The 22657-nt window shown below is 35.2% G+C and overlaps 2 protein-coding genes and 1 pseudogene across 6 annotated transcripts; all 3 read right to left on the bottom strand.

Annotated features, from left to right (window-relative positions):
- Nucleotides 1–658: 658 nt before the first annotated feature.
- LOC146919516 (casein kinase II subunit beta-1-like) lies at nt 659–12965 on the bottom strand. Of its 4 annotated transcripts, none has more exons than XM_085712951.1 (6): nt 12575–12965; nt 2847–3080; nt 2595–2704; nt 2341–2506; nt 988–1132; nt 659–885 (listed from the first exon to the last, which is right to left on the bottom strand). In XM_085712951.1, exons 1-5 carry the CDS (start codon nt 12792–12794, stop codon nt 1002–1004), a joined length of 861 nt encoding a protein of 286 aa, XP_085569077.1. In that variant the 5' UTR covers nt 12795–12965; the 3' UTR covers nt 659–885; nt 988–1001. The 4 variants fall into 4 exon arrangements, with proteins under 4 accessions (XP_085569077.1, XP_085569079.1, XP_085569076.1 ...); XM_085712953.1 differs by having other exon boundaries at nt 2847–3065; XM_085712950.1 differs by lacking the exon at nt 12575–12965 and adding an exon at nt 4083–4473.
- Nucleotides 6089–11975, bottom strand: LOC146919517 (NAD-capped RNA hydrolase DXO1-like; annotated as a pseudogene). Its single transcript, XR_015011515.1, has 13 exons — nt 11529–11975; nt 10263–10513; nt 8998–9063; nt 8803–8881; nt 8580–8659; nt 8443–8466; nt 8159–8283; nt 7424–7640; nt 7255–7308; nt 7100–7146; nt 6846–6930; nt 6533–6596; nt 6089–6413 (listed from the first exon to the last, which is right to left on the bottom strand). The product of XR_015011515.1 is annotated as an NAD-capped RNA hydrolase DXO1-like (transcript).
- Nucleotides 12966–14550: 1585 nt separating the features above from the next.
- LOC146919515 (NAD-capped RNA hydrolase DXO1-like) lies at nt 14551–20389 on the bottom strand. Its single transcript, XM_085712949.1, has 13 exons — nt 20013–20389; nt 18719–18969; nt 17458–17523; nt 17263–17341; nt 17040–17119; nt 16902–16925; nt 16618–16742; nt 15884–16100; nt 15715–15768; nt 15560–15606; nt 15306–15390; nt 14993–15056; nt 14551–14877 (listed from the first exon to the last, which is right to left on the bottom strand). The coding sequence occupies exons 1-13, from the start codon at nt 20356–20358 to the stop codon at nt 14774–14776; spliced, it is 1542 nt and encodes a 513-aa protein (XP_085569075.1). The 5' UTR covers nt 20359–20389; the 3' UTR covers nt 14551–14773.
- Nucleotides 20390–22657: the final 2268 nt, after the last annotated feature.

The raw sequence follows: 22657 nt of genomic DNA, 5'->3' as shown, positions 1-22657 counted from the left end.
CGACAAAGCGACCAACACATAGGGCGGCTGTGGGGAATGGTGGGTGAGTAAGAATTCTATGAAAATTGAGGAGGGCAATGTAAAAACCTGGCGTAGAGGTTATACTCCATAACACTGTAAGATAGTGGGTCCATTTATACACCCTCCATTCCAAAACATTATTGTTGTTTCCTGAAAATGTACGCGGATTATGAAAACATATATTTTTATTTTTTTTTGAAAACAATTAATTGATGTGTATAAGCATCAAAGTACCCTTAATACTATGTGTTAGGTTTCAATGCAATATCAATAAATGCCCCATTATAAATGGTCTAATGAAATACTTGCTCCAAATGGGGTATTTATGTGTATTTGAAAGAAAAGTGGAAGTACCAAATGTTTCTTGGGTATCTAAAACACCCAAAGTTTTAGAACAAATTTAAAATGCTAAAAAACTGATATTTTGGAATGGAGGGAGTGCTAATGAAGCATACAAGCAAACACATAGTGAGAGGATTCACATATCATAAGGCATACTGTATTCGTATTCTATATCATTATCAAGGTTTGACTTAACAGTATAGCACTTGAATTATAAATCAAATGTGTGAACCAAACGATGTGCAATCCACAAATTCAAATCCAAACGCTACGGTTAATGCGGGAGAGGAGGAAATGGAATAAAACAATATAATATAGCAGGGCATCTGTTATCTGAGATAATCATAAACAACATTAAGTGCAACTAACAGCAAGAATACAATTTGCTATAACCAATTAAGAGTGCACTGAAGTACCTAAGCACTTGCTCTTTAAACATGAAGCTTGGTGAAGTTTGAAGCCAAAATTGAAACATAGAATTTGCATCACACGTCTTCAATGTTTCTTTACAACAACACATTCCTAAAACATAATACAGAGGTTGTAGATTGTACTGATTTGGAAAGCTTATGATGTAGCAAACAGTATTGAGAAAAAGTTAATGAGATGTAGGCAAACTCTTACTTTCAACTTCAGCTTTATGGCTTATGAAGTTTGAATCCAAAAACTCTCGGAACATAGTTCTGTGATGGTTTCTGTGGCTTCAGTTGTCCATAAGTCATCAGCAACAGGTGAGGAAATGTAGTACCAAAATAAGCTCCGTCGATGTCTAGAACAGACTTAAGGAATTTCAGAAGTACAGGATATGAAGTGCTATCATAAATTTAAGCCATAAATATATATTGCAAAATAACAGATATATATATGCAATCAATCATCCCATATTTCATTTGCAAATCAGAATTTAATAATAAGAAAGTGATATATAATTGAAGCAAAATTAAAAAATGAACACTAACGTTTTACTGTAAGAAGTTTTTCTTAATTTTGTTTCAAGTAGATTTTAGGATTTCAATGATTTTGATAATCAAATATATGTTCCTAAAATTGAACAGGCCCAAAGGTCCCTACAACATTCTTAAGCTTGAGTTGAGATACACAACCAGCAGGCAGCTGGAAGTTATATGGCAGAATATAGTTTTTCACAAACAAGAAAATGTTGTGGTGATTCCAAACAGTCATAAAACACATTTCAGCACTAACGATAGGAGTTCCCAGCTCTGCTCTTATAGACATTTATTAATGTTTATAGAGCAGTTATGATCCACACAACATTATTTTGTCAATGTTGGAAATAAGAAACAAGATTATTACACGTATGGTAAGGTGTCTACGAATTTTGGGACTCTCGACAATATGGATGGTTCAAACACCAAAATTGTTGAAGTAATACACCTACACAGCGGCGGAGCTTAGATGAGTTATTTGAGGGGACTAAATTGTTAGGGTTTATGTTTATACATGTAAACATTTCACCACTATTTTATTAGTCATAATAAGGATTAGTTCAAATAATTTTGCCCTGTTGTACAGGGTTCGACTCTGACCAAAGCATTTTCCCCACAAAATATACACAACGAAATGAAAAAAAAAAAAAAAACTAATGCAGGAATCGATCTGGCGTCCTTCTACTCGCAAAAGCGAGCTTTATTACTGGATCGTTCCAACCATTAAGATTTTTAGTAGAAAATTTAATACATATTAATGTATATGCTATAACAGTGATAATACCAAATGTGTATAGACCTATAAAAAATAAGAAAATGGGGGAGCCATGGTGTCCCTTGTTGCTTAAAAGATCCGCCACTCCACCTACAAACTACTTAATTGACCGTTCACATCTGGGAGATAAAAAATGAAAATAAAAATTGACAAAGGAAGAGGTTTGCGCACAAAGGAACCAAAGTAAATTTGAGACATGTCCATGCAAAATCAACCTAAACGTAGACATCATTAAATAATATTGAATAAGGATACTGCCTTGATACTTGGACCGAGGATAGTAAATGTCTTCACACCTCGGGCAATATATCTTCACAGTGCTAGACCTAGGAATGTCGGACTGGCCAACTGGAAGGCAAGGTTGTCCGGAGCAGTAAACTCTTGGGCATCTACCGAAGTCATAGTTCTTGTACTTGTCCAGCTACAAAATTTGCAATATCATGAACAGGACCAGCCTTGTTGACAGTGAAGCAATAACACGGAAGTAAATAGTGACAGAAAATTCCTACCATGGCAGCCAGTCCTTTGCTGGTCAATATATAACGGGCATGAATCATACCATAAAGCATCTCCGCTGCTGATTCGATTAACTCATTTTGTTCCTCGGTAAACATGTCACCTACATATTCCAATCAATCCAATTTACACAACGAGATACAGAACGATCACTAAACAGGTAATCGGCAGAGTACAATTAGAACCACGCAAGAAATCCTATCAACATTATTATTAAGGAATTCAAAAAATTAGCAAAAGCTTACCATGGGAGGACTCAACATCCAAAATTAAATCAAGAGCATAATCATAATAAGGCACTTGACTGCTCAAACCACACAGATTGAAGTCATCTTGGATGTAATCATCGTCGACCTCACAAAAGAATTCATTTCCTCTCAAATTGCAAAACCACGAGATCCAAGATGTATCATCACCGTCAGAACCACTAACATCAGACTCTTCACTGTCCGTTTCAGATTCCTCTGCAGCCAATGCATCTAATAAGTGATTAGCTCATTAAAGCAATTAAAACAAAATATATTATACCTCAAAATTGTCAATCGCAGATCGCAAAAATAACAGATTGTTCAATTCCGCTTCGCAACAATGCTATATCACCACTAGAGCCTCTATTTGACAAAATTTTGTACAGAACAATAACAATTTGTTCAAATTCCACGACAATATAGCACTATAGTACCACTATAACGTATAACCACTATTTAACAACACCGCTTCACCTCTCTAAACATTTTATCCAAATCAATTAATTAAAAACTATAATTTTACCTTTAATTAAAAAAACATGAATATGAATCCCTAATCTAGTCTTTGAATACTGTTGTAAAAGCTGGAGCTACTAATAATTTTTTTTCCGTCGGTAGACGAAGTGACAAACGCCACCTGTAACTCACACACATAACTGTGAGGTCCCGGGTTCAAACCTGAATGAAGGTGTCCAACATTGTAACACTAACACTTCTGATTGAAGGCGTTACATTGTACGATGTCCTGCATGTGTCAGTGTCCGACACTAACACGTGTGATTAGTTAATTATATCATTTTTTTCAAATTATTATTAATGTCGACCTATGAAGCACGGACATTCATCAGATTAGGTGTCCCAATGTCAGACACGCGTCGGTATCCGACACTGACAATTGTATCCAGTGATTACACTGGATTATGTCATTTTCTCAAATTATTATCAGTGTCAGCGTGTTAGTGTTCATGCTTCATATGTCGACGTGTCAGTGTCCATGTGAATACTTCATTGGTATACCGCCTAACAATATCGGCATTATTGGTTGAGCTAAGGCTTACAACTACCTACTGGTAGTTATTAGCATGAACAAATAATGTATCGCATTAAACAAAATAATACAATTATTCAAGTATATAATTAAAAAAATAAATAAAAATAAAATACATAAGCATAGTAATTGAATAAAAATGAAAGGATTAATAACATTGAAATGAGATCAGATCGAAAACTCACCATCGGAAGCATTTTTGGAGATAGTGTTGGAGCGAGGGTCCCTATGATCTTTAACGGTTAAAAGAGAGGAAGAAGAGGACCTATCTTTACCACCGTTGATTGTCCTGGAAGTGGACGGTGAGGATCGTTCGAGTTGCTTATCAAGAACGTCGTTGATTCGTTTCCGATCAACGGATGCAACCTCCGCTTTGGATCCAACGCCTCCTATTTCTCTGTACATAATCACAACAATAACAACACCTTATTCTCTTCTTCTTCTTTGATTCTTATTCAATCATAATAACGATGATGAAGATGATTTTGGTTGAAGAAGTTAGGGTTTTGAGTTTTTTTTATTTTTTTGATGGAAATTACAATTTCGATTTACAGAGAAAGAAGACATAAACACAATGATTCCACCTCTATTCTATTCCTGACAAAAATAAAATATTATTTTTTTATTATTTTTCTACATTTAGTGCTTTTGTTTCGGGTAAGATATTTTTATTTTAAGAAATTTCGGTTTTATCGCTTCATTTTCCTGTATCCGAAGCTTAGTTCATGTTTTCAAATGGATTGTGATGTGATGATAGAGGATTTCAAGCTTTGTTTACAAAGTATAATAAAAATCTTTAATTGAGATATTTAATTACAAAATCTTACTAAATTTTGTGATTTGCAACTTCAATCAAAGTCAAGTCGCATTTATTTTAGAATATCTTTAAAATTTAGATCAAAAGTTGTGAGAGAAAGTCTTTTAACTAATGTATGTTTGGTCGAATATATAATTTTAGTAAGTTTTTAATATTCAAGATTAGGACCGTAGATATTGTCGGTTTAATAAGAAATTAATTAATTATCTTGTTAATTTAATTTAACTCAAAATATCGGATTATCTCAAAATCGATGTGTGATTTCAAACTTATTTGAATTTGTACTAATTTTTCACTAAAAAATGTGTCTAATCAAATAAAATTGCAATGAAAAGTTTTAAATTTAGTTCATTCTAAAACATACACATCATGATGAATTATGATACCATGCGATGATAAAGGATTTCAAGTTTTGGATAAAACAATAAAGGATTTCAGGCTTTTTTAAAGAGTGTAATAAGATCTTTAGTTGAGATAATTATTTCCAAAATTGAAAAATATAATTGTGACTTAGGTTTTCAATTTTTTGGGTGGTTTTTATCACGTGGTCTTGGAGTTTTGTCCGTAGTGGTGATGTTTCAGGTGTTTCGTTTAGTTGGTTTGGATGTTCCACCTATATACGACATTATTGTATCTTTCTTACTCGCAGGAGTTTGATATCAATAAATTTTGCTTATGCTTATGGAGAAAATCATTTTTCACAGCTGTGTTGTATTTGTACTATGAAATAGGAGATTTATTGAAGGAGATTTATTGAACTCAATTTTACACAGTAAAATAATCTCAAACATCATTTGGAGATCGAACGGTCAAGATTTGTTACAACAACTTGTAACTACCGAAATCTTCATCTGGCAAATCACGTAATTTTATTTTAAATGTATGCTCTGTTAAGACTACCGAAATCTTTATCTGGCAAATCACGTAATTTTATTTTAAATGTATGCTCTGTTAAGTGTTGTCCAATATCTACTTCATGAATGAGAGCTTTGAAGAGGAGAGGGCTATGCAAGGTGAGAAATATAGAAGAAATTTGAGAAGTTTTTCATGATTTTTTGAAAGAGTATGTTAAAAATTTGAGAAATCTTTCATGTTAAAAATATTACAACACAAATTGAATTTGAGGAATTCATATAATCCCTTCAAAACCCTCCTCCAATAAAATTTTGGAGTTTCCACAAATTAAGGGAGTTTGTACTCCGAAGAAAAATTAACTATCCAAAGCCCTCCCCCCCCTCTCAAAACTCCTCTATTTCTTTCAATTGCTCATTCCTTTTTTCCTTAAGTCCTCTCCTTCCTTACCTCCAAACACGCAAACAAAGCCTTAATAAACACGTTTATGCAGTTTAGTAAAGAAAAAAAAAGTTTAGAAAATGGAAACAAAAAATGAAAAACTATATTAGAACTAAACAATGCCATAAAATTACTGCATATTTCTAATAACACGTTGATACAATTCTCAGCACTCACAGAGTACACTTATCCCAAAAGTTCATCATCTGATCGAAGGTGCTGGGAAAAATTACGAGTTGATCCCTTGCTTCCTATATTGAATTGTTTAAAAATTAAGGGCAACTGTTAAGGTTCGCAATTTTTCACAACAGCTCCAGGTGACTTGTTATTACATCTGGACAAGAGTGAGCTTGCAGAAGTTCCAAACGGTTGAAAGGTGGCGCGAACTGCAATATGTAATCTTCATCTGAAACCAATAAACAAACATTAACAGAGGCAAAAGTGAAATTGTTCGGTCTCGGATAACAAACTCTATTTTGATTGGAAAGCCAAAAAAAAAAACAGATGGTGTCTAGTAATACTCACTTTCTTTGACTGTTCCATAAAGCCAGCATAATACCTCATTCGCAAACGCCAGGCACACTCCACCCTGCCAACAAATTATGTTGATAATGAGAAAAGAAAGCCATTTCAGATTATATAGTTTTCACTTTTCAGATATTTTGTCCTCTAAAGATGATATTCAATTATCCTTAATTAGCTAATTGATGATTAATTGCATGCATAAGCACGTGTTAATGCAGATCCGCTGGGTGATTACTGCAATTTCAAATTAACAGTGGAAATAGGAAACCAATACAGGTTTGCCACCATACACTTCACAGAAGTTAAAATGTACCTGCCAGTAGCCCTTCATTTTTATTCTCTGTGTAATATCTTTGGTTCTAAGCATTTCAGTCCGAACAAGATGGCCTGCATCATCCCTGTATGACAGCCAAGACGTGTTGTTATAAACGCATAAAAAAACCAGAAGTACGAATTTTCATTGTAAGGTATACCAGAGAGTAAGCTGAAACAGATTTTGCCAAAACTAGTTAAAGCATATTATTTATCAGCACAAGATCACAGATTGCGGAATGATGTAAACATTACCTAAATCCAATACAAATATATGGAACGCCTGCCAGGAATGACTGAATCTGCAAGCAAGAATAGAGGCCTTGTTGAAATCATGACATGCAAGTGAAAAAGGAGCTTATGGTAATGAAAAGGATAAAAATTGTTAAATAAAAATATAGGAGATGTACCCAAAACTTTAGCAGTTTCTGTCTCTCAAATTTTTCCTCGTTACGATAATTCAACTGCATCATAAGAAATGATAAACTCGTATCATTAAGCCAACATAAAACTATTCAAAAGGAAAACTAAATCTGGAACTACAAAAGTATTACAGAAGACAACTGTGACTATCTCAACCTCGTAACTTGTCTTTAACTCCACATAAAATCTCTTTCCATCAGTAGTCGTATCACAGCAATCCATCTCAGCACCCATCAAGATACGGTGAGCCCCCAATTTTGTCTTAATCACAGAACAAAATTCAACATTGGCATCAACATCATGTATCGGCTCTCCGTCTGCTCTTCTGGGATCTTCAGTGGCAAGGCTCTCAAAAGAGTAACCCAGATAACATCTAATTGCCAAAGACAAATACTTTAAGACTTATCCAACCAATCATAAAAAGTGAAACCATAAAGTGGGAAAAATTCCATTAATTTGTCCAACAGTTAAGTGGAAGAAGTAAAACATGATATTTTTTACAAATTGAATGTTGTCTCTAACTCTTTTTACTCCTCCATTTACAAAATCACACATCCTTTTTATTGCATTAGTATCCTATATTGCCAATATCTTCTCCAACCAATTTACTTGAAAAAAATTATGGCTCGGTTTAAATATAAGACACTATCCAACCATGACTAGGTAAAGAGACTATGAACAACAGACGCACAACCCTACAATCAGCTTGATACCAAATACTTTCTTTGAGCAATAGGCTTTTCCCCTAACAGCTACCTGTTGTTGTATTGGTTACATTCTCTCTCACATACACAAACATACCCATATTGTATCCTGATTCATGATCCATTGCCATTTACATGATTTACATGGCCAAGTCTAATAAAAAAGAAAGATGTGCAAGCAGTGTACCTCCTGCGATCTAAATCACTTTGTGGTCTTTCTGGTAACTTGTGCACATCGAGATAGACAACACCATTCCTTTTGTGTACTCCCATTTCCCAAGGCTCATGGCGAATATAAGCCGTAGCAAGTATCTGCGTAAAAGAAATTTTAGCACATGGGCGTGAGTTACTTACAGCTGAATTAAACTGAAATGGCCATCACTACACTACTAAACTCAGAAACTTCTGAAAAACAGTTATATGATAAGACTCGACCTAAGAGCAAACACATTTCAAAATGATTAATATTACCTTGTTCAGATTGTTGCGGTACGTCTGCAATGATAAAGAAGAATATTAATGTATGACCATCAGAAATTAAATTACCAATGGCTTATAATATTAAGAGAGAAAAAAAAATGAATGCTTTTATCTGGTTGATTACCTACCACAAAATGGATGTTTTGAAGATGGATTTTTTTATCTCTTATGCAAGCAAGAAGATCGCCATAACCTTCTGAGCCTAAGTCTGTTTTAGGTATTAGCAGCAAAAGGAAAAGGATAACTAACATGATTAGCAGCACATATCACTTCTCATAAACTATTTAGCATAGCATTATGAAAAAAAATTAAATCATTACCCAGCAGTTTATTTATAGATAAATAAAATACCTTTTTTGGGAATGTATGTATCATATCCTTCGTTCAAATCAGCTCCAATATCTTCAGTGATATGGCGTTTAAAAAGTCTCTAAATAAACAGGAAAGAAAAATAACTTAATAAATGAACATAATTTCATCACAATCTATTGCAAACAGACTCAAATTTGAAGAATAAAAAAACACAAGAGCCCAAATAGCGCTTACCAAGCTACGATCATCAAAATACACTTCCCCGCCTTCTGCACGACTATAGCAGGCAAGTTCACAAGGCTATCAGAATAATCAAGAAAACATAATCAGAACATATACATCTGGAAGGGAAATTTAATAATATTGAATGTCTTAAAATAATCATGAAGGATGAAAAAGGACCATAATAACACCAAATGTCATAAAATAATCATGACAGATGAAAAAAGACCGTCATCCTACGCAGTCAATGGTGGATAGCAGAGCAAAGTGGCAGACCCTAAAACGCTAAAGCAGTATAGCGAATAGTCGTATGGCCACTCCATGGAAGTATGGGAAGGCCAAAACCACGAAATATTAAAACTATAGAACCATGCACATATAATAAAAGCTCAGAAATAGAAGAATACACGACTAAAGACATATTTATAACTAATAATTACCAACATTCAAACTCAATATGAAGAAAATAAGTTTTAGTGTGAAATGTCAAAAAGTTCAAACGACAGATGGAAAGGCTAAAATATTAGGACACTATCGAGATTTTAGGATGGCTTCGTTTATTGCGGCTAGCAGATGCTATTTGTCTACTGTTTGGCTGCAACAGCAGCTACTCAAACACGCAAAGAAACGGTGTTTCATGTGGCGCCTGGAGGCTACAGCGCAAAGCCACTATAGCGACACATATGGCTGCTATTGACTACAAAACCCTAATTAATATCCAAGTCAAACAAAATCATATGATTTTTTATAATACAATTGAGTTTTAGTGTGAAATGTCAAAAGTCCAAACAACAGAGGGAAAGACTAAAATTATTAGGGCATATTCGAGATTTTACAAGTGCTTCATTGTAGCAGCTGTAGCTGCCACTATTGTATACTGTTTGGCTGCAGCAGCAGCAGCTACTTAAAAACACAAAGAAGTGGATTATCGTGTAGCGCCTAGAGGCCACAGCGCAAAGCAGCTATAGCAATGCCTATGGCTGCTATTGACTACAAAGCCGTAATTAATACTCTAGTCAAACATAATGATATGATTTTTTGCAATACAAAACTCATTATTCCTTTTGATTTCCTCGCCAGTTTCAACATAATGAAGAAAGCTAAAAATTGAGATACAAAAGCTCTTATCTCCATAACAATTTGTCGAATTCTTCAAGCAAATTGACTATTAAATTGCACGACGCAAGAGCAATAAAATATACAAAAACTTGCATTCCCCCTACTTAAATTGCATGACGCAACAGCAACAAAATATACAAAAAATTGCATTCCCATACCTCTTGAAAAGCAATAACCTTTCTTGACAGAGTTTCTTCACTTTTCGAGAGCTTCATTTCAGAGACAAAACGTTCATCGCGGTGGCCATTCTGAAACCTATTACCATACCCAAAATTCTGCCTCTGAGGATAAGGTCCAGGACGCGGAAGAATGCCAGCTCCTCTATCATTATGCTGCCCTTGTTGCCAACGACCACGTCCACCACCCCCTCTTCCCGGGTTGTTCGTATTATTACGGATGGGAGGCAATACTGCCAGAGAAAATCACATCTTGCCATAAAAAAACGAATCAAGAAAACAAAATCAATAATAAAATTTTCTTTAACTAATTAAAATTCTCAACTGCTTCACTAATCGACAAACACCAAGGCAGGACACAAGCGCCTATTCCAAAGTTGTAATAACCGATCAAAAAGAGCACCCTAGGAATCTCTCGACCGTTGATTTATCATCATTTAAAAAATTAATGGTAGAGATTAACTATTTAACCATGCTAAGTTTTTTATTATATCCACCCTCCCGCAATTTTGTTTTATAATCCCACGGTTAACCAATTAACCGTAAAGGAAACACTGGTAATTGTTTCCTATAAGGTCCTAAATTACCTTGTAGATAAAATGAAGTACCATTATGGCACAAGATATTCAACCACTGTAATACATTTTGTTTGGTTGTTACCAGACATAGTCTTCCATCTTCGTATACTCAAAGCTTATAACCTAACAAGCTTATAGATTTTTTATACTGCTACAACAATAGAAAAACACCAAAGCACGAGCCTAGGACCCGGTCGAAAGTGTAACCCGATTAAAATGAGCACACTTGTCATCCTTCAGCCGTTAGTTTATCATTTAAAAATTAACAATAGATAATATTAACCACGCTAATTTTTCATTACAACCGCCAGCACGATTTTTTTATTATAACCCATCCAACAGCTAACCAGTTAACCATAAAGGAAACACTAGTAATCCTTTACTGTTAGGTCTTCAATTTCCTTGACTCTAAAATACATGTTGTTTGATTACTATCAAGCAAGCATAGTCTTTCATCTTCCTATAGTAAAACTTAGGACCTAACAAGCTCATGGGTTATTTCATACTTTCAAATTCAATCAACATTCATCAACCCTAACACAACCTATTTATTTACTAAAACTACAAAAACAAGATTTTATTTACTAAAACTACAAAAACAAGATACTAACATTATATCAATGGTTAGCACTAAACAATAATAATGAACAAAGATTAGGAGAATAATTACCAGGAATAGGGTAAGGACTTTTAGCAAGGGTTTTACAATAATCTTCATTATCATCACCAAACAGATCTCTATCATCATGATCATCATCATCATCATCATGAGAATCAACCAACAACATCACCATTTTCTTCATCATCACCGCCACCGCCGCTACTAGCTCCGCTTCCAGTATCGGAAGAGGAATCTGCGGAACCTTTGGAGGAAGAAGCTGCGGAAGATGAAGAAGAAGAAGATGAAGCGGCGGAGGAAGAAGAAGACGAAGAAGAAGAGTGGGTCCCATCTTTATCGTTGTAGGAATCTTCGCCGAAAAGGTCCTTCCCCGTGAAATCCATTTGTTTACGGTCTCTTATGTTGTTGTTTTGTGATGTCAGTGTTGTTTCTTCAACAACAAAACCTTTGTTTGTTTTTTCTTTTAAGCTGTTACACTGTTGTGTTCGTGTGAAAATTGCTTATCTGACATAGAATACTTCCAATTGACACATGGAAATGACCATATTGCCCCTGGCGGTAGTTAACTACCGCTGGGAAACACGCCGGCAGCGGTTGTTAACAACCGCTCACACCAGTTACATACAGAACCAGTGCAGTCTGTAACTGGTTTTTCCAGGAAATGTGTCCTGTTTTCAAATTACTATTAATGTAGACCTATGAAGCACGGACATTCATCGGATTAGGTGTCCCAATGTCAGACACGCGTCGGTATCCGACACTGACAATTGTATCCAGACTGGATTACGTCATTTTCTCAAATTATTATCAGTGTCAGCGTGTTAGTGTTCATGCTTCATATGTCGACGTGTTAGTGTCCATGTGAATACTTAATTGGTATACCGCCTAACAATATCGGCATTATTGGTTGAGCTAAGGCCTACAACTACCTACTGGTAGTTATTAGCATGAACAAATAATGTATCACATTAAACAAAATAATACAATTATTCAAGTATATAATTAAAAAAAAAATACAAATAAAATACATAAGCATAGTAATTGAATAAAAATGAAAGGATTAATAACATTGAAATGAGATCAGATCGAAAACTCACCATCGGAAGCATTTTTGGAGAGAGTGTTGGAGCGAGGGTCCCTATGATCTTTAACGGTTAAAAGAGATGAAGAAGAGGACCTATCTTTACCACCGTTGATTGTTCTGGAAGTGGACGGTGAGGATCGTTCGAGTTGCTTGTCAAGAACGTCGTTGATTCGTTTCCGATCAACGGATGCAACCTCCGCTTTGGATCCAACGCCTCCTCTTTCTCTGTACATAATCACAACAATAACAACACCTTATTCTCTTCTTCTTCTTTGATTCTTATTCAATCATAATAACGATGATGAAGATGATTTTGGTTGAAGAAGTTAGGGTTTTGAGTTTTTTTTATTTTTTTGATGGAAATTACAATTTCGATTTACAGAGAAAGAAGACATAAACACAATGATTCCACCTCTATTCTATTCCTGACAAAAATAAAATATTATTTTTTTATTATTTTTCTACATTTAGTGCTTTTGTTTCGGGTAAGATATTTTTATTTTAAGAAATTTCGGTTTTATCGCTTCATTTTCCTGCATCCGAAGCTTAGTTCATGTTTTCAAATGGATTATGATGTGATGATAGAGGATTTCAAGCTTTGTTTAGAAAGTATAATAAAAATCTTTAATTGAGATATTTAATTACAAAATCTTACTAAATTTTGTGATTTGCAACTTCAATCAAAGTCAAGTCGCATTTATTTTAGAATATCTTTAAAATTTAGATCAAAAGTTGTGAGAGAAAGTCTTTTAACTAATGTATGTTTGGTCGAATATATAATTTTAGTAAGTTTTTAATATTCAAGATTAGGACCGTAGATATTGTCGGTTTAATAAGAAATTAATTAATTATCTTGTTAATTTAATTTAACTCAAAATATCGGATTATCTCAAAATCGATGTGTGATTTCAAACTTATTTGAATTTGTACTAATTTTTCACTAAAAAATGTGTCTAATCAAATAAAATTGCAATGAAAAGTTTTAAATTTAGTTCATTCTAGAACATACACATCATGATGAATTATGATACCATGCGATGATAAAGGATTTCAAGTTTTGGATAAAACAATAAAGGATTTCAGGCTTTTTTTAGAGAGTGTAATAAGATCTTTAGTTGAGATAATTATTTCCAAAATTGAAAAATATAATTGTGATTTAGGTTTTCAATTTTTTGGGTGGTTTTTATCTCGTGGTCTTGGAGTTTTGTCCGTAGTGGTGATGTTTCAAGTGTTTCGTTTAGTTGGTTTGGATGTTCCACCTATATACGACATTATTGTATCTTTCTTACTCGCAGGAGTTTGATATCAATAAATTTTGCTTATGCTTATGGAGAAAATCACTTTTCACAGCTGTGTTGTATTTGTACTATGAAATAGGAGATTTATTGAACTCAATTTTACACAGTGAAATAATCTCAGACATCATTTGGAGATCAAACGGTCAAGATTTGTTACAACAACTTGTAACTACCGAAATCTTTATCTGGCAAATCACGTAATTTTATTTTAAATGTATGCTCTGTTAAAACTACCGAAATCTTTATCTGGCAAATCAGGTAATTTTATTTTAAATGTATGCTCTGTTAAGTGTTGTCCAATATCTACTTCATGAATGAGAGCTTTGAAGAGGAGAGGGCTATGCAAGGTGAGAAATATAGAAGAAATTTGAGAAGTTTTTCATGATTTTTTGAAAGAGTATGTTAAAAATTTGAGAAATCTTTCATGTTAAAAATATTACAACACAGATTGAATTTGAGGAATTCATATAATCCCTTCAAAACCCTCCTCCAATAAAATTTTGGAGTTTCCACAAATTAAGGGAGTTTGTACCCCCCCCCCCCCCCCCCCCCCCCCAAAACTCCTCTATTTCTTTCAATTGCTCATTCCTTTTTTTCCTTAAGTCCTCTCCTTCCTTACCTCCAAACACGTAAACAAAGGCTTAATGAACACGTTTATGCAGTTTAGTAAAGAAAAAAAAAGTTTAGAAAATGGAAACAAAAAATGAAAAACTATATTAGAACTAAACAATGCCATAAAATTACTGCATATTTCTAATAACACGTTGATACAATTCTCAGTACTCACATAGAGTACACTTATCCCAAAAGTTCATCATCTGATCGAAGGTGCTGGGAAAAATTACGAGTTGATCCCTTGCTTCCTATATTGAATTGTTTAAAAATTAAGGGCAACTGTTAAGGTTCGCAATTTTTCACAACAGCTCCAGGTGACTTGTTATTACATCTGGACAAGAGTGAGCTTGCAGAAGTTCCAAACGGTTGAAAGGTGGCGCGAACTGCAATATGTAATCTTCATCTGAAACCAATAAACAAACATTAACAGAGGCAAAAGTGAAATTGTTCGGTCTCGGATAACAAACTCTATTTTGATTGGAAAGCCAAAAAAACAGATGGTGCCTAGTAATACTCACTTTCTTTGACTGTTCCATAAAGCCAGCATAATACCTCGTCCGCAAACGCCAGGCACACTCCACCCTGCCAACAAATTATGTTGATAATGAGAAAAGAAAGCCATTTCAGATTATATAGTTTTCACTTTTCAGATATTTTGTCCTCTAAAGATGATATTCAATTATCCTTAATTAGCTATATGATGATTAATTGCATGCATAAGCACGTGTTAATGCAGATCCGCTGGGTGATTACTGCAATTTCAAATTAACAGTGGAAATAGGAAACCAATACAGGTTTGCCACCATACACTTCACAGAAGTTAAAATGTACCTGCCAGTAGCCCTTCATTTTTATTCTCTGTGTAATATCTTTGGTTCTAAGCATTTCAGTCCGAACAAGACGGCCTGCATCATCCCTGTATGACAGCCAAGAAGTGTTGTTATAAACGCATAAAAAAACCAGAAGTACGAATTTTCATTGTAAGGTATACCAGAGACTAAGCTGAAACAGATTTTGCCAAAACTAGTTAAAGCATATTATTTATCAGCACAAGATCACAGATTGCGGAATGATGTAAACATTACCTAAATCCTATACAAATATATGGAACGCCTGCCAGGAATGACTGAATCTGCAAGCAAGAATAGAGGCCTTGTTGAAATCATGACATGCAAGTGAAAAAGGAGCTTATGGTAATGAAAAGGATAAAAATTGTTAAATAAAAATATAGGAAATGTACCCAAAACTTTAGCAGTTTCTCTCTCTCAAATTTTTCCTCGTTATGATAATTCAACTGCATCATAAGAAATGATAAACTCGTATTATTAAGCCAACATAAAACTATTCAAAAGGAAAACTAAATCTGGAACTACAAAAGTATAACAGAAGACAACTGTGACTATGTCAACCTCGTAACTTGTTTTTAACTCCACATAAAATCTCTTTCCATCAGTAGTCGTATCACAGCAATCCATCTCAGCACCCATCAAGATACGGTGAGCCCCCAATTTTGTCTTAATCACAGAACAAAATTCAACATTGGCATCAACATCATGTATCGGCTCTCCGTCTGCTCTTCTGGGATCTTCAGTGGCAAGGCTCTCAAAAGAGTAACCCAGATAACATCTAATTGCCAAAGACATATACTTTAAGACTTATCCAACCAATCATAAAAAGTGAAACCATAAAGTGGGAAAAATTCCATTAATTTGTCCAACAGTTAAGTGGAAGAAGTAAAACATGATATTTTTTACAAATTGAATGTTGTCTTAACTCTTTTTACTCCTCCATTTACAAAATCACACATCCTTTTTATTGCATTAGTATCCTATATTGTCAATATCTTCTCCAACCAATTTACTTGAAAAAAATTATGGCTCGGTTTAAATATAAGACACTATCCAACCATGACTAGGTAAAGAGACTATGAACAACAGACGCACAACCCTACAATCAGCTTGATACCAAATACTTTCTTTGAGCAATAGGCTTTTCCCCTAACAGCTACCTGTTGTTGTATTGGTTACATTCTCTCTCACATACACAAACATACCCATATTGTATCCTGATTCATGATCCATTGCCATTTACATGATTTACATGGCTAAGTCTAATAAAAAAGAAAGATGTGCAAGCAGTGTACCTCCTGCGATCTAAATCACTTTGTGGTCTTTCTGGTAACTTGTGCACATCGAGATAGACAACACCATTCCTTTTGTGTACTCCCATTTCCCAAGGCTCATGGCGAATATAAGCCGTAGCAAGTATCTGCGTAAAAGAAATTTTAGCACATGGGCGTGAGTTACTTACAGCTGAATTAAACTGAAATGGCCATCACTACACTACTAAACTCAGAAACTTCTGAAAAACAGTTATATGATAAGACTCGACCTAAGAGCAAACACATTTCAAAATGATTAATATTACCTTGTTCAGATTGTTGCGGTACGTCTGCAATGATAAAGAAGAATATTAATGTATGACCATCATAAATTAAATTACCAATGGCTTATAATATTAAGAGAGAAAAAAAAAATGAATGGTTTTATCTGGTTGATTACCTACCACAAAATGGATGTTTTGAAGATGGATTTTTTTATCTCTTATGCAAGCAAGAAGATCGCCATAACCTTCTGAGCCTAAGTCTGTTTTAGGTATTAGCAGCAAAAGGAAAAGGATAACTAACATGATTAGCAGCACACATCACTTCTCATAAACTATTTAGCATAGCATTATGAAAAAAAATTAAATCATTACCCAGCAGTTTATTTATAGATAAATAAGATACCTTTTTTGGGAATGTATGTATCATATCCTTCGTTCAAATCAGCTCCAATATCTTCAGTGATATGGCGTTTAAAAAGTCTCTAAATAAACAGGAAAGAAAAATAACTTAATAAATGAACATAATTTCATCACAATCTATTGCAAACAGACTCAAATTTGAAGAATAAAAAAACACAAGAGCCCAACTAGCGCTTACCAAGCTACGATCATCAAAATACACTTCCCCGCCTTCTGCACGACTATAGCAGGCAAGTTCACAAGGCTATCAGAATAATCAAGAAAACATAATCAGAACATATACATCTGGAAGGGAAATTTAATAATATTGAATGTCTTAAAATAATCATGAAGGATGAAAAAGGACCATAATAACACTAAATGTCATAAAATAATCATGACAGATGAAAAAAGACCGTCATCCTATGCAGTCAATGGTGGATAGCAGAGCAAAGTGGCAGACCCTAAAACGCTAAAGCAGTATAGCGAATAGTCGTATGGCCACTCCATCAAAGTATGGGAAGGCCAAAACCACGAAATATTAAAACTATAGAACCATACACATATAATAAAAGCTCAGAAATAGAAGAATACACGACTAAAGACATATTTATAACTAATAATTACCAACATTCAAACTCAATATGAAGAAAATAAGTTTTAGTGTGAAATGTCAAAAAGTTCAAACAACAGATGGAAAGGCTAAAATATTAGGACACTATCGAGATTTTAGGATGGCTTCGTTTATTGCGGCTAGCAGATGCTATTTGTCTACTGTTTGGCTGCAACAGCAGCTACTCAAACACGCAAAGAAGCGGTGTTTCATGTAGCGCCTGGAGGCTACAGCGCAAAGCCACTATAGCGACACCTATGGCTGCTATTGACTACAAAACCCTAATTAATATCCAAGTCAAACAAAATCATATGATTTTTTATAATACAATTGAGTTTTAGTGTGAAATGTCAAAAGTCCAAACAACAGAGGGATAGACTAAAATTATTAGGGCATATTCGAGATTTTACAAGTGCTTCATTGTAGCAGCTGTAGCTGCCACTATTGTATACTGTTTGACTGCAGCAGAAGCTACTTAAAAACACAAAAAGTGGAGTATCGTGTAGCGCCTAGAGGCCACAGCGCAAAGCAGCTATAGCAATGCCTATGGCTGCTATTGACTACAAAGCCGTAATTAATACTCGAGTCAAACATAATGATATGATTTTTTGCAATACAAAACTCATTATTCCTTTTGATTTCCTCGCCAGTTTCAACATAATGAAGAAAGCTAAAAATTGAGATACAAAAGCTCTTATCTCCATAACAATTTGTCGAATTCTTCAAGCAAATTGACTATTAAATTGCACGACGCAAGAGCAATAAAATATACAAAAACTTGCATTCCCCCTACTTAAATTGCATGACGCAACAGCAACAAAATATACAAAAAATTGCATTCCCATACCTCTTGAAAAGCAATAACCTTTCTTGACAGAGTTTCTTCACTTTTCGAGAGCTTCATTTCAGAGACAAAACGTTCATCGCGGTGGCCATTCTGAAACCTATTACCATACCCAAAATTCTGCCTCTGAGGATAAGGTCCAGGACGCGGAAGAATGCCAGCTCCTCTATCATTATGCTGCCCTTGTTGCCAACGACCACGTCCACCACCCCCTCTTCCCGGGTTGTTCGTATTATTACGGATGGGAGGCAATACTGCCAGAGAAAATCACATCTTGCCATAAAAAAACGAATCAAGAAAACAAAATCAATAATAAAATTTTCTTTAACTAATTAAAATTCTCAACTGCTTCACTAATCGACAAACACCAAGGCAGGACACAAGCGCCTATTCCAAAGTTGTAATAACCGATCAAAAAGAGCACCCTAGGAATCTCTCGACCGTTGATTTATCATCATTTAAAAAATTAATGGTAGAGATTAACTATTTAACCATGCTAAGTTTTTTATTATATCCACCCTCCCGCAATTTTGTTTTATAATCCCACGGTTAACCAATTAACCGTAAAGGAAACACTGGTAATTGTTTCCTATAAGGTCCTAAATTACCTTGTAGATAAAATGAAGTACCATTATGGCACAAGATATTCAACCACTGTAATACATTTTGTTTGGTTGTTACCAGACATAGTCTTCCATCTTCGTATACTCAAAGCTTATAACCTAACAAGCTTATAGATTTTTTATACTGCTACAACAATAGAAAAACACCAAAGCACGAGCCTAGGACCCGGTCGAAAGTGTAACCCGATTAAAATGAGCACACTTGTCATCCTTCAGCCGTTGGTTTATCATTTAAAAATTAACAATAGATAATATTAACCACGCTAATTTTTCATTACAACCGCCAGCGCGATTTTTTTATTATAACCCATCCAACAGCTAACCAGTTAACCATAAAGGAAACACTAGTAATCCTTTTCTGTTAGGTCTTCAATTTCCTTGACTCTAAAATACATGTTGTTTGATTACTATCAAGCAATACATGTTGTTTGATTACTATCAAGCAAGCATAGTCTTTCATCTTCCTATACTAAAACTTAGGACCTAACAAGCTCATGGGTTATTTCATACTTTCAAATTCAATCAACATTCATCAACCCTAACATAGCCTATTTATTTACTAAAACTACAAAAACAAGATTTTATTTACTAAAACTACAAAAATAAGATACTAACATTATATCAATGGTTAGCACTAAACAATAATAATGAACAAAGATTAGGAGAATAATTACCAGGAATAGGGTAAGGACTTTTAGCAAGGGTTTTACAATAATCTTCATTATCATCACCAAACAGATCTCTATCATCATGATCATCATCATCATGATGAGAATCAACCCTATTACTACTATCAACAACATCACCATTTTCTTCATCATCACCGCCACCGCCGCTACTAGCTCCGCTTCCGGTATCGGAAGAGGAATCTGCGGAACCTTTGGAGGAAGAAGCTGCGGAAGATGAAGAAGAAGAGGAAGATGAAGCGGCGGAGGAAGAAGAAGACGAAGAAGAAGAGTGGGTCCCATCTTTATCGTTGTCGGAATCTTCGCCGAAAAGGTCCTTCCCCGTGAAATCCATTTTTTTACGGTCTCTTATGTTGTTGTTTTGTGATGTCAGTGTTGTTTCTTCAACAACAAAACCTTTGTTTGTTTTTTCTTTTACGCTGTTACACTGTTGTGTTCGTGTACCTTAAAGTACTCTATTTACTTCTCTTCCTTGGGCTTTGCTTTAAGCCCATTTAGGCCCATTTTACTAATACACCCCTCGTGTCCTTACAACTTAAAGAGAACTCAGGCTCAATCTTAAAGAGATAGTTAAGATGATTAATTTGAATCGTGAAGATGCTTTGAGTTTAGTAAATTAATTAAAGTGAATATTTTGAAAGACCCAAGTCAGATTACAAGAAGCATTTTTTGGGTTGCACATAACCATCGAAGATTCATTAACTTATTGCTGATTGATTTTTATTTCTGGAAAAGAAAGAAAAAAAAGAAGGGGCGAACAGGTTGGTTAGTGCAAGCAAATGAAAGAAAGGAAAGAGGGCCAAGTTCTCTGTTTCATGGGTTTAGATCCCCTCCGGTGAAATTATCATGTGGTGGAGTCTTGACGATTAAAAATGAATGGAGTCATAGAGAGAGTGTATAAAATTTAAAAAGAAAAGAGAGATGAGCTATTAAAGATGTAGATTAAAATGATAGAAAAAATCGAAGAGACTCCAGGAAAGAGAATTTTTTTCCCCTATTTCATACACCATACCCACAAACTAGCCACTAGGATTTTCTTCGTTTTCTAAGACTCTGTTTGGATTGATGGAACATAATGAAATGGAACATAAATCTCATTCTATTGTTTGGATATTTTCTAATAGATCAAAACAAATTTCCCCTTCTGTTGTTTGGTTAGTGAACGGAATGAGATACTGTTGTGAAAGTGACTCAAAATTGGAGTTTGGAGGCCAAAATCATGTTTGCTGGAACTGGGAAAATCGGTGGCCGATTTTGGAAATCGGGGCCCGATTTTGGACGCATGTTGGAAGCTGTTGCTGCTGTAAAAATCGGCGGCCGATTTTAGAAAAACGGGGCCCGATTTTGCGTGCTGTTATTTTTCAGAAACTTATTTTTTGGGCCAGATTTGGTACAATTTTATGGGAGTTACTTTTACTATAAATATAGGCATTGTATCAGTGTAAACCTTGAGATAGAGGGGGCTGAAACAAGGGTTTAGAAAGGCAACAACAAAACTAGGGTTTGTGTAGAGTTTGTCTTTTTGGAACAAACACTAGGTTTTGAAGGTTGATTCACCTTGGGAAACACTATTAGGATTGAGTCTCTTGGTTACGGGAAGAGGCTGGGATTTGGGTAGAATTAGGCGGGAGACTTATTCTTGTAACCCATTGATATCTCTTTGTAACGTTACTCATCATATAGTGGAACGGAGGGCTGCTCTCTCCCCCAGACTAGGTCAATTTGGACCGAACTGGGTCAACAAATTCTTTGTGTTCTCTCTTCCTTTTCTCTCGCTGTTGTTTTCTACTTTTGGCTTGTGATTATAATTGTTCATACACTTTGATTTTGGTTGCTTAATTATCCCTTGCTCCACACATCAAGTTGTTATTGGTGTGAGTTTTTCATCGAATTCGCAACAATTGGCGCCCACCGTGGGGCAAGGGTCAAAGGATAATCAAGTACCATGGGTTCGAAGTGGGATATTGAGAAGTTTACCGGAGATAACGATTTTGGGTTATGGAAGGTAAAGATGGAAGCGGTGTTAATACAACAAAAGTGTGAGAAAGCTTTGAAGGGTGAAGGTTCGTTACCGGTCACCATGTCACGAGCGGAGAAGACCGAGATGGTGGACAAGGCCAGGAGTGCCATTGTCTTGTGCCTCGGGGATAAAGTTTTGAGAGAAGTAGCAAAGGAACCAACCGCGGCATCAATGTGGGCAAAGTTGGAATCTTTGTATATGACAAAGTCTTTGGCTCATCGGCAATTCCTAAAGCAACAACTCTACTCATTCAAGATGGTGGAGTCAAAGGCCATCATGGAGCAACTTACGGAGTTCAACAAAATCCTTGATGACTTGGAGAATATTGAGGTGCAACTTGAGGATGAAGATAAAGCTATACTCTTGTTGTGTGCTCTACCGAAATCTTTTGAATCGTTCGAAGATACCATGCTCTATGGCAAAGAAGGCACTGTTACCTTGGAAGAAGTTCAAGCGGCTTTGAGAACCAAGGAGTTAACCAAGTCCAAGGACTTGAGAATTCATGAAAACGGTGAAGGCCTAAGTGTCTCAAGAGGGAATGGTGGAGGTAGATGTAACCGGAGAAAGAGTGGTAAGAAGTCAAAGTCTGAATGCTTTAACTGTCACAAGGAGG

Source organism: Medicago sativa, chromosome 5, assembly GCF_051527215.1.
Source record: "Medicago sativa cultivar Bolivia chromosome 5, Bolivia_mono, whole genome shotgun sequence".
Taxonomy (NCBI): domain Eukaryota; kingdom Viridiplantae; phylum Streptophyta; class Magnoliopsida; order Fabales; family Fabaceae; genus Medicago; species Medicago sativa.
This window is presented reverse-complemented; position numbering and strand designations above follow the sequence as displayed.

Excerpts from the sequence above, each read along its gene's own strand:
- LOC146919516 (XM_085712951.1), bottom strand. The coding sequence starts at position 12,794 with ATGTACAGAGAAAGAGGAGGCGTTGGATCCAAAGCGGAGGTTGCATCC. Across the intron at positions 2,507-2,594 it reads GCAAAGGACTGGCTGCCATG|CTGGACAAGTACAAGAACTA; the intron begins GTAGGAATTTTC and ends CAAATTTTGTAG. Across the intron at positions 1,133-2,340 it reads TCGGTCCAAGTATCAAGGCA|ACATCGACGGAGCTTATTTT; the intron begins GTATCCTTATTC and ends AGTCTGTTCTAG.
- LOC146919515 (XM_085712949.1), bottom strand. The coding sequence starts at position 20,358 with ATGGATTTCACGGGGAAGGACCTTTTCGGCGAAGATTCCGACAACGAT. Across the intron at positions 17,342-17,457 it reads ATTTTGATGATCGTAGCTTG|AGACTTTTTAAACGCCATAT; the intron begins GTAAGCGCTAGT and ends CTGTTTATTTAG. Across the intron at positions 15,391-15,559 it reads TATATTTGTATAGGATTTAG|GGATGATGCAGGCCGTCTTG; the intron begins GTAATGTTTACA and ends GCTGTCATACAG.